General features: G+C 44.5%; 1 protein-coding gene across 1 annotated transcript; it reads right to left on the minus strand.

Annotated features, from left to right (window-relative positions):
* Positions 1-2,957: 2,957 nt before the first annotated feature.
* On the minus strand, positions 2,958-7,767 carry LOC133912692 (hexosyltransferase GAUT11-like). Its single transcript, XM_062355551.1, has 2 exons — positions 7,093-7,767; positions 2,958-4,989 (listed from the first exon to the last, which is right to left on the minus strand). Exons 1-2 carry the CDS (start codon positions 7,240-7,242, stop codon positions 3,535-3,537), a joined length of 1,605 nt encoding a protein of 534 aa, XP_062211535.1. The 5' UTR covers positions 7,243-7,767; the 3' UTR covers positions 2,958-3,534.
* Between the last annotated feature and the right edge of the window lie 7,667 nt (positions 7,768-15,434).

The following is a 15,434-nucleotide window of genomic DNA, read 5'->3' on the forward strand; positions in this document are numbered from 1 at the left end:
TTTGCCAATAGAACCTTGAACGGAAATAATCAAGTTTTTTAAGTACCCCTTTGGTATAGAAAAAAAGGACATCTTGTACATAAGCAGACTGCTAAACACTGAATTTATCAATATCAGTCGTCTACCAATTGAAATGTGTTTTCCTTTCCAACTACTAAGTCTCTTCTCAAACCGTTCCTCAACCTCTTTCCAATCTGCATTCCTTAGTTTCCTATAACGAATAGGAACACCTAAATACTGCATAAGGAAGTTGCTAGTGCCGCATCCAAAAAGTTCAATGTACTTCTTTCTCATTCATGGCTTGGGCGTCGCTAAAGCAAAACAATTCACTCTTTTTAAAATTGATCTTAAGTCCCGATAGTTACTCAAAAGCACAAAGCAATAGCTTCATGTTGTGAGCTTTCTCCAGGTTATGATCCATAAAGAGAATTATGTCATCAACATATTGTAGAATAGAGAGATTATCATCAATTAGACGAGGCACAACTCCACATATTTGCCCATCCGCTTTGGCTCTTTTGATAAGAACGGCTAGCATGTCAGCAATAATATTAAACAACATCAGGGAAAGAGGATCACCTTGTCAAAAACCTTTTTCGTTTGAAAAAATGGTCAGACATCATCATTCATCTTAATTGCTACACTTCCTCCTGAAATGAAAGTCTCAATCCAAGAGATCCACTTGGGTAAGAAGCCTTTTATCCGAAAAGTCTGTAATAGAAATGACCATTTGACTTTGTCATAAGCCTTCTCAAAGTTAACCTTAAAAATTACCCTGCTCAATTTCTTTCTATGTAGTTCATGAATTGTTTCATGTAAGATGACAACTCCCTCAAGCATCCTCGCATGAACGCGGTTTGGGTAGGACTGACCACTTGATCTGCCACGGAATTAATCCGATTGGTAACCACCTTAGTGAAAATCTTGAAACTAACATTCAGCAAACAAATAGGTCTGTATTACTGGATTCGGTTTGCCTCTTTTATTTTCGGCAGAAGTGTTATCACCCTAAAATTGAGGCTAAACAACGGCAGTTCACCCACATGTAATTCTTGAAATAAATTCATCAAGTCAAACTTGATGACGTCCTAGAATTTTTGGTAAAATTCTGCCGGAAACCCATCCGGGCTGAGAGCTTTATTGTGTTCTATGTCAAACATAGCATCACGTACTTCCTTCTCCGAAAAGGAGGTCGTAACATTTTCCTCCTCTGAGACCTGAGGGACATCCTCATTTCTGGACTCGTCAAGAGAGAAGGAGTTGTCCTCAGTGACCCAAACAATCTCTTGTAGAAATTTGTAATATAGGTCTTTAGAGCTACCTCACCTTCAATTTTGAGACCATCTGATCGAACCATGTTGCTTTTGTTTGCCTCGGATGCTTCTCCTACACTATATTTTCTATGTTGCACTGTTCTATCTGATCAAAGCCTCTTGCGTTTGTTTGCCTCTTTTCAGTTGTTGCTCCTTTCCTTTGCAAAAAAAAAAAGCTACTTTGATCAGCACCTAGAACTTTAAGAAACCGTGGGGGGGGGGGGGGACCTCACCGGTGCACCCTTGCTTTGCGGTGACGTGGAAGGTGTCGAGGTCGAGGCGGGAGCGAATGGTGGCGGCCTCTAAGCCGTAGAGAGGGAGGAGCAGGTGCACGACATCCTCCCTCATGGACTCCACTGCGGCGTACAGCGTCATCTCCTCAATGTCCGTATGCGCCGCAGTAAGCACGTCGAGGTGCCCCATGCCTCGCCGTCTGCCACGAGGGCGCAAACGACGCCTGCATCGGTGGAGCAGACGACCGCATAGAGCGCAACCATCGCCATGGCGTCGTCCACCTCCATGGCCCCCGTCCCATGGGGAGGCCAAGGGATCCAGCTCCATTACCCCATCTCGCACGACAGGGGAAGCTACAGTTGCACGAGATCGCCCCGTAGGTGGACCTACTACCTTGGGGCCGCCGAAACGTTGACGACAGATCTCCGATGGGTTCAATTGAAGCATCCCGCAGCAGCAGTCCCCACCGTGACACCAAGGTCGCGATGCAATCGTGTCTCTCCACTGCCGATCTATCTATATTGCCCTTTGCATCTTCACTCTATAAACAAATCTCACACAGTATAAACACATCTTTACCTCGAGCTTATTCCTTTCATCGATTTTCACACTGGCCTCGAATGGAATCGTGATTTGGAGGGGACTGAATCTACGGTGAACAGGACGAGGGCATCGCTATTTTAGGGAAAGCAGGCGTGGCACCGCGAGCCTTCTCAAGACTTCCAGAGGTGGAAGGCATGTGCGGCCACCCAATCCCGATCCAATGGCCATCATTGTCTAGATGACGTGGATCAACCACGACCCAAGCTCGGTACGTGCTTTAGTAATAAGTGATTCTCTTGCACCTCTTCTCCCATTATATCTCTTCTGGCTCTGCGCCTAGCCAGATAATGTGCAGTGAACTCTTAACTCTGCTCACCCATGCCATGCACACTTCATGCTAATACACTACATGTTATGTACTAAGCTTCTCCGTGTTAGAATCCAGCATCTTATCATCCTTGCAGTTCTGCTTTGCAATTTGCAATTCGTTCGAGCAAGTTCATCTCTTCTGGTGCCGGTAATTAGCAGAAATGAAACTATTTGTACGATATACAAGTTTTTTTTATCAGCTCATACCCCCATAGGTTATGCACATTCCTCGGCTCTTTCAAATTGGAATCATATATTTAATATCCAGCTCATTTCAACTTAAGGCCCAAATGATGCACATGTGCAGGAAACGAACATTCCAGAAACAAAAATACATCTCGTTTGCAGTACCATCATAATGGAAATTAGTGCACAATACTTGTAGTTTTATGTTACTATTCATAATACTTATACTTTTGTGTTACAAATGGCACAATACATTTAGTTTTGTACAATTCACTCTAAAACCAATAGAGCTAAGAAAATGCCATTGACAAGTCTAGTGAACTGAAATTCTATTAATTCAGTGATAGATAATCAGCAACTCAACTTCAGCACATCAAAATGGTATGGAATTTCTTTCTCCAGTTCAGCTGAGTTCATACTGTATGAAGAAAAAAGAACATAAAACACCTATTTATACAAAAAGGGAAAGCAGAACCTTCTTCACCGGTATAAAACAAGATACTATGGAAAGAATGTAACACCAGTGACTTTGCACAGCTGAACTGGCAATTGGCATTTCCTAACATCTCAAAAAAATGACCCATTGATCCAACTGTATCTCTTTTACAATATCTATCCAGATGATCTGGTTAGGCTGCTAAAATTTCCAGTCCAAATTGTATGTAAAAAACTGCAAAGGAATTATTTTCACCTCAAAATGAATCTTTCCCCCCACCCAAAAAGAAAACATAACAGTTGACTTCTTTGATGCTGTCTCTTGAGTATATAATATACCTCTCTGAAAGATCCCTTAAATGAGGAGCTGAAAAGCAACCTCATGTGAAGAAACTGAAGCATGGAGCTTCAGTGACATGCAGAACATGGATGGTTAACAGAGATTGCAGACTTCCTAATGCAACATACATTCTCTGACATACGGGTGCGAGAAATTGACATACCGCTCCCATATATACTTGTAACGGCGAATAGCCAACTTCAGCCAGGGTTTCATGTTTCCATTATAGTGCACGACAGCAGCACTCTCAATTAACCGATCATCTATGTCTACATCATACCCCAGACCCAAAACATGCCATCTGCGGTCTAGGGGCTCCATCAGGCCATAAAACGTCAAAAGTCCTGCAGGAAGCATTCCTGTCCTCCAGAGCAACAGATCAGAATTCTGCTCTTGCCAATACTGATAAAGCGCTGTGGCATTTGCCTTCCTCCAAGCTATTAAGTCAAAGATATTCATTCCAAAAGCCCATCCACAAGTATGTGGATCAATTTTGGAGCTGATAGTTGGGTGCGAGAAATTGAGATACTTGTGATACCGATGAAATGACTCTAAACAAGTTTCCACTGCTCCAATGACATTACCATGCAACTCTATGGAGAACAGATGTGTGAGGTCCTTTTGCACCACAACATCATCATCAAGAAATATCACCTTCTCCAAGTTGGGGAGTATCTGAGGAATGTAGAACCGCAAATGGTTCAGCAGAGAAACAAACCTTGGATTGTGGAATTTTATTTCTCTGTCAAGATTTTTTGAACCAGCAGAGTAGTAGTAACCCTGAGTTTCCATCTCAGATAGCCTGACTAGAGGAGAAGAAGAAGCATTCAACCACGAGAACTCATCTATGCAGCGGACTTCAACAGTGCAACCTTTGAAGTCGTTTATGAGGAACCAAGTTGACATTGCGCCAAAATGGATCATGTCGGTGACCACATGAAACACAAGCTGTTGAGGGTGATTGGCATTGGAGACTGTAGAATTGACAACAACTGAAGTGGCCAGCACATTATCAGAGAATATACAGAAATGATACAGATTGTTGTCTACTAATCTTGTGGAATTTCGGTGCTCATCTGAGCGACTCCTATGCTTTGGGTTATGAAGCCACTCTTCCGTCAGTTTCACAGTTAAGCAGTGCAGATTCTTTGGGAAGGATTCTGCAGCTAACTGACCAAACTCAGCACTCTGAACAACTGCTGCCTTTGCACGCTCCTCCAGCGCCAGGACATGGCTCTTCAATGTCATTATTGTTGTGCTGATATCATAATGAGAGTCCTGTGCTTTGTATATTAACCGTGCTAGCCGGCTTATTATAGGATGGGCTTCTTCTTGAGTGATGACTCTCCCACTAACAGCCCCTTCAGATAGCAATCTTTGACAATTCCTTATCTGGGAACTAAGTTCCCATGCAAGCTGAAGGTTGCCATGCTCCTTTGCAAGGATGACATAGGCCTTCGCTAGAGTCATCTGATCCGCTAATTGGCGTGCAAATGATGTACTACTCAAAAGCTCTTCTGTGAAATTCACCTTCTCATGAGGGGCTTCCTCAATTTCTGAACCCTTATCCTGAAACAAGTCAAAAGAAATACATGAGTAAGCATGCACATGGACTAAATTCCATAAATGGAACAGAAACTTTTGCTTACAGCAGAAACAGTCAATCAAGAATTATGTCAAATGTATTTGAAGTGATAATAGTCAAGGAAAAGGAAAATAACACAATCTTTGAAGTATGATCTATAAGGTATGAAAAGGTAAGCATTTTAAATAGTCCATTCACATAGCATCGTTACTGTACTTATTAAATGCATGTGAACTGGTGAGGTTCTTATTAAAGTGCAATTTGACTCCAACATCACTGCATTATTTTCCAGTGAAGAAAGGTTACTTTGTGTCGAGCTATATATTGGCGAGCTGGGTGTCATCTTTTTTCCAACTATTCAAGTAAATATAAGGAAAAGTTTCTTATTACATTCACAATAACTTGGTCTCTATTTCTTTTTCAGTAGATGTCTATGAGTTGAACAGCCATTGTCATGAAAATATGCCTGTATATATGGATTGGTTACTTGTATGAACTATGAATTGGTTAATTCTCAATATTACCGAAATGGTTTGGTGTTAAAATTCGTCTAAGAATGCAAACATACTTTCTATAGACAGAATATCAGGAAATATTATCATTTACCTTCAGTATTTACTTCCTTTTTTTCTATATGAAAACAACCTATATGACCCCAAGGCATTAATCATTGCACCTGTCCTGTGTGCACATACTTCCATTTGACATTGGTAGCACAACAGCTACAAATATTTCCTTGAAGCTACCAAAACTACAGATTTGGCTCGACTTAACACCTAACAAATTTTATTGGTTTCCAGTAGCCCTTAATTGGTTCTGCCTAGAGAATTTATATTCCGGTTATCGATTTTGATTCTATAAAAACCTAAGGCATTTACCTGAAATAAAACCAATACCTATAAAAGTATCAATTAAAATCATTAGCGGCATCATATACCTCGACAGTATCCTGTTCTATTAATGATTTCACTTGTCCCTCTTTGGCAATCTTCAAATCTAAATTAATAGAAAGAATACTTTTCATTGGATAGTTCCAAGGAACTTGTATTAAGCAGGTATCACGGGTAGGCATTGCTCTCATAGGCGTTTCATTGAAAAGATTTAATACAATCCGTGTAATTTAAATATTACAAAATTGTTAATCTATATTAACAATAGCCAAAAAGACTTGTGCTTCTAGAAAATATACAAGAATACATCTCGGAGAGAAAGGCTTAAGCATTACTGGAAGTCACTTGATGCCAAAAGAAAAGGAGAAATCATGAACATCGTGATAACTGTCAAATGCCATTCTTTTGGAAGGATGCAGCTACCATAAAGTATATCTTTAATAATCCAATTGCATTTATCTAAGTATGGCGTCACATATATAATTGAAAATTGATGTTATGGATTAGATCTTCTCCGTTACATGTTGTAGTCCTGCCATCAGAGAAGAAAGCAATCATCTTCCTAGTACGTGGATAGTATTTGTTATCAACAGAGACGAGGTAAGCCACCTTGTGAGAATGACACCCTACCTAAGTACTTGAACAGATCACCAAAAAAGTCCAGGGACAGCACATCTATCATGCCACACCAACTCCTAAAACTCATACCATGTTTTCTATTTCTAACAACCAATCATGATTAGCCAAAGATACTTTCTACCATCAACAAAACAGTAAGTGACAACTAAAATTTCCATAAACATGGCAAAGTGGCTGAATCGAATATACTAACCTTTAAGGATCTAATACTATGGCAATAAAGATCTAGAGAGAAAATTGTACTGTGACCAACAGCCTACAACAGAGCCATACTCGCTAACTAATGAAGAAACCTTGTCCTCTATAAATATAGCTAACATTCAGTTTGCATAACTACAATATGAAGACATGAACATTCGCCGTGTACATTCAAAAGATAGTGAACTATTGTGCTAATCGAGATCCAGTAAGAAGGTGATAGAATCATAACAACACACCTAAAAAGCATAGAATTTCCTACAATTTGTCAGCAATAAGAAAAAAAGCATTGATCTTTCGGAAGATCTCACACAATTCAGCAAGCAGGGAGCTACAGGAAGTCAATTTTGCGGCACTCACTATGACGGGCGGCCGGAACTGCTCCTTCTGGTTGTGGTGCAGGACGAATAGCATGAGCCCGACCACAAGGAAGATCCCGAGGAGCCACCAGATCCACCCCGGCATCCGCCGACGCGACGGGCGCCGGTACTCTGGTGCCCGCCTCCGCATATCGCCGCCCTCGCGCCCCCTTCCTCAAAGCCTCTCCGGGCTAGTCCAACGCAAGAGCTAAGCCAGACCAGACAGCCGCCTCACTGCCGACGCGCCAAACCCTCCTTCATGGCGGGGAGAAACCCACAAAGGCGCCTCCTTTGCGGCGGATCCAGGGTCCGGATGGATCAGAAGGCGATAACCATCCGGCAAATCCACCCCGCGGACACGGCAGGCTCGACTCCCGCCACGGATCACCCCGGCAGCCGCTTCAAGGACCGGGGACGAAGGGAGGCAAGAACGCCGGTGAGGAAGGGGCGGTGAGATCCGGGAGGGCGGCAAGCAGAATGCGAGAACGGGGAGGTGGGCTGTATTCAGAGTGAGAAAGGGAAGGAGGCGGGGAGAGAGATCTGAATTAGAGAGAGGGGAAGGGAGAAGAGGGCAAGTAGTTCTTCGCCGGCTGACGTAAAAGGAAAGACAGCGAAAGGCTTCCTTTCCAGTCATGCGTCTCCATTTCGCCTCCCAGTACCATCCGGGTTCCCGTTTTTCTGTATCACAACTCGCAGCCCGCAGCCCGCAGCTGTGCGGCAGCTAAAGAGGCAACGGGTAGAGATTATCCACGTACCTATAGGTAAGAAACTCGATAGGTGTAGGTTTGAGTTGCAATATTTATTCACGGACATGGATGCGGGTTTGATTTTAAATTTGGTGGACAAAAGATCACGGGTAAGAAAAAGATATATCCGTATCTGTGAATCCATAAAACCCTTTCCAATCACGTTACATGTGGATCTAAGTCACCACTAAATATATAATCTAAAATCTTACATATATAAATTTATCCTAATTACCTGTGAACCTATGCTTTAGACGGGTATACGGACGCATATGCGAGTATAAGATGCCCGCGGGTAGCATTTCTTATCCGTGGCGGATAACGGGTACCGGTGCGGGCACGGGTATAAGCTCACAGGTACGGATTTAGGTAGCCTCTATCCACGAGTATTTTATCCGTTGCCATCTTTAGCCGCAGCTCAGAAGAAGATGCCTATATCAAATTATTTGGTGCCGTCCCTTGGCTTTTTAGTTACTTTGGACTTCAAATGGACGTGCTACCACAGTCGTCCCTCTGCTCCTTCTGAGTCCTCTACAGAGGAATTTTTATTCTCTTCAACGTTTCTTTATGATTTTTATGATAAAAAGATTTTTAAGGATATTTTTTGTCTGGCGAGATTCTCTCTTTTTATTTTACGAATTTTTTTCAATTAAAGCTGTTAGAGATGAGAGAAAATAAAGAGAATGGTAATAGAAAAAGAAATCAGAAAGAGACCGAAATGAAACGAATATAATTGGGGATGCTCTAAAGGTGGCCAAGTAACTTGGGCCAAATGGGCCGGCACTAGACACGGATCATTTCGGTCTAATTCAAGCACAACACGGCATGATGACTAATGGGTTGAGCCGGTACGAGACGACGACCTGAGTTATGCCTAGGCTACAGCCGCGGTACTTCAGGCCAGTACGGTGTAGTTCGTTCAATTTTTTCTATTTTTTAAATATCTTATATATTTTGTTTAGATCTAATACTAATATAATTTTGTACGCACTGATAGCATGTTTAACTTGCACGCATGAGATCTGTTGTTCGATTCCTAGCGGCCTCCATTTTTCACGGACTAACGAAAAAAAAACTATCGATTAAGTATGTCCTGTTTAGATTAGATATTTTATTTAGATCTAATACGACTAATTTTACTAACAAATCTAAATGGATCGTACCTAAATACAACCAGGCCAGACCTCCTCGCCATCCATCCTATCAACACCGACCATGATCCCTGCCGCCAGTCTGATTACCCCTCTCGGTTTCTGCAGCTATGAAAAGGAAACTCACCCTCACCCGCCAGAATCCTTAACTCTGTCGCACCATTGTTGAAGCTGGTCGATACCCATATCTAGGAAGCAACCCTATCGGCACCATGTTTTTTTTCCCTAAGAATATTTTACAGGTTATAGAATCTACTTAAAGTGTGTTTAACAGTTTAGGTTGTACAATCATTGTTGACAATTGACAGCTTATTATGTCGTGAGCAACAGAATTTCTCCTCTGGCAACCTTTCTAGATTGATCTTCTTAGGTCCCATTTAATTGCAAGAAACGTTTCAGATTTTCAGGTGATTCTCTAAAATCACTACTAAACACATCAAAACGTGAAACGTTTCACCTTGAATCACCTGAAACGTATCTCATTTTTAACACTAGGAAGAGAATCACCCAAAATGGTGTTTCACCCGTTTCGAGAATCACTCAGGTCATTTTTCTTCAAGAATCCGAATCCAAAATCCCTGCCAAACGTTTTCAGAAAATTAAGGATGATTCACCAGAGAAACGTTTCCAGGGAGAATCTGAAACCAAAACGTTTCTGAAAAAATCTGAAACCCTGTCAAACGTCTCTATGTTAATTTAACTCAAGAAATAAGTATTATAGTTGTAAAGCTAAGGTTGTAGAACTCTAAGGACTATAGAAAGGTTGGTACGGATGATGGTTGAACCAATTGCGTCGAGCGTTGTGTTGATAGTTGATGGCTCCCCTTCACCTCTATCATCCTTCTGGTTGTGATGATGTGTGGAAATTACAATATGTACGATTTCACATTGTAACTACAATTATAGGGTTTCACGACGTGTTTGTACATTGCGATGTCAGATTAATTGTATTTCATAAATGTCATCTTGGATCCAAGTGCATGTGTGACCTTTGCAATCAAGTCAATGTAATAAAAAGGAAGTCTGATTTTAAATCTCAAACTCTAAAACCGGATATTTTACACTCAAACTTTTAAAACAGTTTATTTTTCACCCTTTTTCTGGATTTATAGGCTATTTTCGATGATGTGATGATAGTTTCACACGTACGACAGACCAATCAGAAAAAAAAATCAGGAGAATAAAAAATTTGAAAAATCAGAAAATAGAAAAAATAGATTTAAAAAACAGAAATAATATAAAATTTAGAAATAATAAAAATAGGAAAAAATAGTAAAACAGAAAAAAGAAAAAGAAAACTCAGAAAAAAATCAAGAAAAGTGGGGAAAATCAAGAAAATGAAAAAGGAAATCAGGAAAAAGCGTTAGGAAGGAACCAACGAATGACTCTATTGCCAACTAGCAATTATTGGTACAAGAGTTCGTCTTACCCCAGTAAATACGGCAAGAGTTTCTTTTAAGGAAGAGACTCAAGCTTAGAGACGGAGTTTGAGAGGAATGAACATCACAAATGTATTGATAGTAGAAAATGGATCGGTCTGGAGGAGTATCACAACGTGGTTTAGTACTTGGGCACCTTTTGTGTATGTTGCCTTGAGCGTTCTGCTTGTGACCTTATTTTCCAGATGACCACTACCCCTAATTATAGGGTGGTTCGTAGCTTAGTGTGCAAGTTATTATGATGTACAAATATCTAGTACCTAACCGAATTACGTGACCTTATCCCGGATAACTACTTTTATCCTGTATAGAGGATAAATATCTACCATAGTAACTATTATGGTGCCTCCCCCTTGAGGGGTGAGCCGGTTGCCAATTGCTGCCCGGCTCCATACTACCGGGGGTGTCAGCACAACTTTCATTGCGTTGGGGTATGATGATAAGCACCACTGGCACTGGTATTAATTGCCCGTCACCTCGCATCGGGTTGACTACAGGGGGTGTCCTTTTCTTCCTTGATATTATCTGGAGGCCGGCTGCATCTTTAGTCTTCGGAAGGCCGCATGGGCACCGAAGGGGTGGCCCAAAAGGGTCCACAGCTTCTGAGGGCCAGGCCTCTTGCTGAGAGTCTAGAGGCCGAAGGCTCTGGAGGGACTTGCTGTAGCTCCGAGTCTTCGGAAGGCCACATATGTGCCGGAGAGGTAGTCCAAAGGGGTCCGCAACTTCTAAGGGCCAGGCCTCCGGCTGAGAGTTCGGAGGCCGAAGGCTTTGGAGGGACCTTTGATATTGATTATCAATCATTATCTTCAGGCTGGTCTATTTTCTCCCAACAGTACCCCCTCATTCTCTGGCCTCGACGTTTGGAGGGGTGAGAGGATGTAGAGGAAAACCAACTCCAGCCTAGGCCTGTAACAAGAATGCCCAAAGACCATTCCCTGTCCCTGAGGAGTTTTTCGTCGGAAACTGCGGGCGTTAATGGCAAAGCTCAAGGCTGATTGTGCATTGGTGGTGGCGACACACCCTAGGGTTATGCTAAGGTTGAAGGTGCAGCAGGCATCGAAGTTGAAGTCGAAGACCAAAGACGTATTAGCAGAGGAGGCATGCTCCGGAGCCTGTTAGAGTTGGTATGTGTGGTATCGGGACCTGAGGCCAGAGGGGCGTTGGTGGAGGTGACGCGCTTCGGGGTCTGTGCCAAGGCTGATTTAGATTCTTCAGACTTTTTTGGTGATGGGTCTTCTCTCCATTTGAGTTTGTCAGAGTGGAGGATTACGTGTGGGATCGAGGAATCCCCACGTTCGCCAGTTTGAGGGTGGTAGGATGGGATGTGTCAATAGCGCGTTCTGACTGGATAATGTGTGGGTTCGTTTAGGGTCTTGTGCTCACGCCCCTAGCATGCGCAGAAAGGGGTCTATGTCATTAACGTGACAGGATGTTCGTGCAAGAAAATGAGGCATTACCGTGGGATGTTGCCATGTGTCGGTGGAACGACTGGGATATGGCCATAGGTCCCAAGAGATTTATGAGGGACGCCATGGAGTGACGCTGCGTGGGTTCCGCTTCACCTCCCGGGCGTACGTGGTTGCTTGGCTCAGATATAAAGCTGGGGTCACCCAGCTAGATTTATCAATGCCCCGCGAGTGAGTGCTCAACCTTGACTTTGAATATGGCAACGTCTTCCTCCCCACGCTCTTCGGAAATATCTATGATCTCGACTGCTTCTACTGGGGTTGGGCCATCTTGGCTACCGACGGTGGTGCCAGTGGCCGTCCGGCGTCCGGCCCCCATCCCTGCGGGGTGGACAGCTGCCTACAACCCCTGCCCAACCCATGGTTCAGGAGATCACGCTTGTCGAGATCATCGATATTTCTGATAACAATGAGGAGATCGACTTGGATCTCCTGCGGAGAGAGAGTGGCAAGGAGGAGCAGGCTTCGGCGGCGAGGGAGGGGGCCAAGAAGAAGTGAGAGGAGGCTCCGACGGTGGCTCCTTCGGTTTCTTCTTCGTCTTCCGACAGCTCAATGGCCGGCTACTGCATCAGCTTTCGTGGCGGCAGGCCGCGGATGAAGTGCATACACCGCTCCATGCGTGGCCCCTGCCGGGATCCGTAGGAGGCGAAGGTGGCCTTCGGGGGTGCTTCGTGGACATCCCTGTCTTGCCATTCGACTATGGCCCTTCCGCAGGCCATAATTACTTTTTGCCACCTTGTACTCTTTCTCCCCCTAGTTTGCTCTTTCAAGGTCTGTCTCCTCCGTAGCAGCCTTTGTACTGTTGCTTCTTTGTACGCGTCCTCCGGATGCACGATTTGTTTAATGATATAATTTGGATCTTTGGAGGTGATTGTATCTTTTTTTGGGCTGGAGTGTAAGGGGATCCTTTGAGCAGGTGACCGCATGTATGTGTGCCTTCGCGCCTTCGTGTCATGCTTTTTTGTCCCCTTCATAGGTGATGGCTAGTCTTTCAGATGACTGAGGTACCGAGCCTTCACATAGATCATAGCTGGTTTCGTTCCTTCGAGGGGAGAGGTGGTCTCGGGAATCTGGTAGTGGTAGACATGTAGGGTAACTAAGAAGGGCCAGCGAAGCAGCAGCGACCTCGTCGTTCCTGGTCATCGTGTACTCCTCGGGTTCGGTGTTGGTAGGGCCTTCTTTCGAATTTGTTCCAGATTTTCAGCCCAACGAAGTCCATCTAAAACCTTTGGGGACAAGCTCCGGAGGTGGTCCGTCCAGAGCCTGGCGACGGCATTCTCCGACTCAGTCCTCGTTGCTGGGATATCGCACCATTAGTTGTGGGGTTGGTGGTGATGGAGCGGGGTCGGAGGGCCAGGGATTTGCCCGGAAGTTTGTTCTAGACTTCTGACCCCCGTGTCGTCCTTTGCAGGTTCCCTCTATGGCCAGGTATCCTGCTTGTCTTCCGAGGTACTCCTCCTGGAAGGTCGTGAGGGTTCGGTAGTCGTTGGTGTTGTGGTCGCGCTCTGGTCCGTGTAGAATACACCCGTATGCCTTCAGGGGTACCAGACCTTGTGGTTGACGTTGAGGTCGTTGCCGGGGGCCGCGTGCCCCCGAGCCCGTGATTTCCTTAGTGCCTCCTTTCCTTTGGGGAGACTATCGAGGTCGTCTGGTGAACCGATTTTCAGAGCCGGAGTGGCTCCGACTATGCCTCCCTGGACGAGGTGGAGTTGGGGATCCCTATGCGCGGCTGGCGTCATGAGGGCTACGTCGGGGGCGCTGGCGAGGTCTGCGCACTCCGGAGCCTTGCGCCTCCTCAAAATCCTGTTTCACCGAAGGGGCCTGAGGAGGATGCCGGGTGGACAGATTCTTCGAAAATGTTGGCTCGCCTGGGGCATCCCAAGTGCTGTCGAAGGAGATACCTTGGGACCAAGTTCAGGTGGGAACATTCCTGGGCTCGACTGCTCAGAACCTCTGGAAAGTGGCCTTCCTGGCTGTGACCTCAACCACGACCTCTCCTGATGCCGTGAGGTCTTCGCCATGCAGAGGCTGGAAGGGCTCCGCTCCGTCTGGGGTTTCCGTACCGACCCAAGGTTCTGGGTCGGTCAAGGCCAGAGGAACACCGTCCCAAACGACAGCAGGGTTGGAGGGTACATGTGGTGTGCATGGCTGAGACAACCACGCATATGGTTGCATGATTGCAACGGTGGATATGGCGGCTAGCGCGTTGGTGGTTTTTCTGGTGGATTCCTACCTCTCTTTAGCACTTCTGTGGTCGAATCCCCATGGACGACACGCTGTTGGAGCAAGAGTTTGTCTTGCCCTAGCAAGTACGGCGAGATTTTCTTCTTGAGGAGACTCAAGCTTGGAGACGAAGTTTGAGAGGAAGGAACACCACAAGTGTATTGATAGTAGAAAAATGGATCAGTCTGGGGAAGTATCACAACGTGGTTTAGCACTTGGGCACCTTTGTATATTGCGTGTTGCCTTAAGCGTTCTCCTTGTGACCTTCTTTTTCAGATGACCACTACCCCATATTTATAAGGTGGTTCGTAGCTTAGTGTGCAAGTTATCACGATTTACAAATATCTAGTACCTTACCAAATTATGGGGCTTTATCCTGGATAACTACTTTTTACCCTGTATAGAGGATAAATATTTACCATAGTAACTATTGTGGTGCCTGCTCCTTGAGGGGTGAGCCGGTTGCCAATTGTAGCCCGGCTCCGTACTGCCGGGGGTGTCAGGACGACTTTCATTGCGCTGGGGTGTCACAATAAGCACCACTGGCACTGACATTAATCGCCCGTCACCTCTCGTCGGATTGGCTGCAGGGTGTGTCCTTTTCTTCCTTGATATTATCTCCGTAGGCCCGCTGTCTCTTTAGGCTTTGGAAGACCGCATGGATACCAGAGGGGTGGCCCGAAGGGATCCCCAGCTTTTGAGGGTCAAGCCTCCTGCTGAGAGTCCAGAGGCATTACATGTATCATAGTAATAGATGTTATTTTACACAAGTTCAATAGTTAATTATCTTTGGTGCATTCCATGTATCATAATAATAGATGTTACTTTTGCCTATTTTGCAAAATTATTCTCTCTTGTCACACATTCATCACTTCCTTGGTTTTTTTACCATGTTCACCAAAAACGGTACAATATGCAAGAATTCAATGAAATTCTTGCATTATAAACAGAGCCTTCTGATAGGCATTTGTTATTCCAACTTCCACATATGGGTGAAGGTTTGTATAGGCTCATTAATTTCTCCAAATCCTGTGAAGCTGCATCCTGTTTTGCCTAACTCCTGTATCTCCCTAGTATCATTTTGCCAAGTTCATAACCTTTGGGTCCAGACTTAGCCACACCCGCTGCCCGTTAAGCTATCTCCCGGGTTATGCGGATCGGAGCCAACCCGAGACCCTAACTGAATGGATGAGACGAGCGCCGCTTGCAACTGTTGCAGTTGCCCAGTTGATTCATCTGAGACTTGAGAGCTGACAAGAGAGGCCAAAAAACAATAATAGTTGTCTATAAAATGACGGGGTCTTTTTAGGGCTATAAA

This window comes from Phragmites australis, chromosome 3 (assembly GCF_958298935.1).
Source record: "Phragmites australis chromosome 3, lpPhrAust1.1, whole genome shotgun sequence".
NCBI classification, from domain to species: Eukaryota; Viridiplantae; Streptophyta; class Magnoliopsida; order Poales; family Poaceae; genus Phragmites; species Phragmites australis.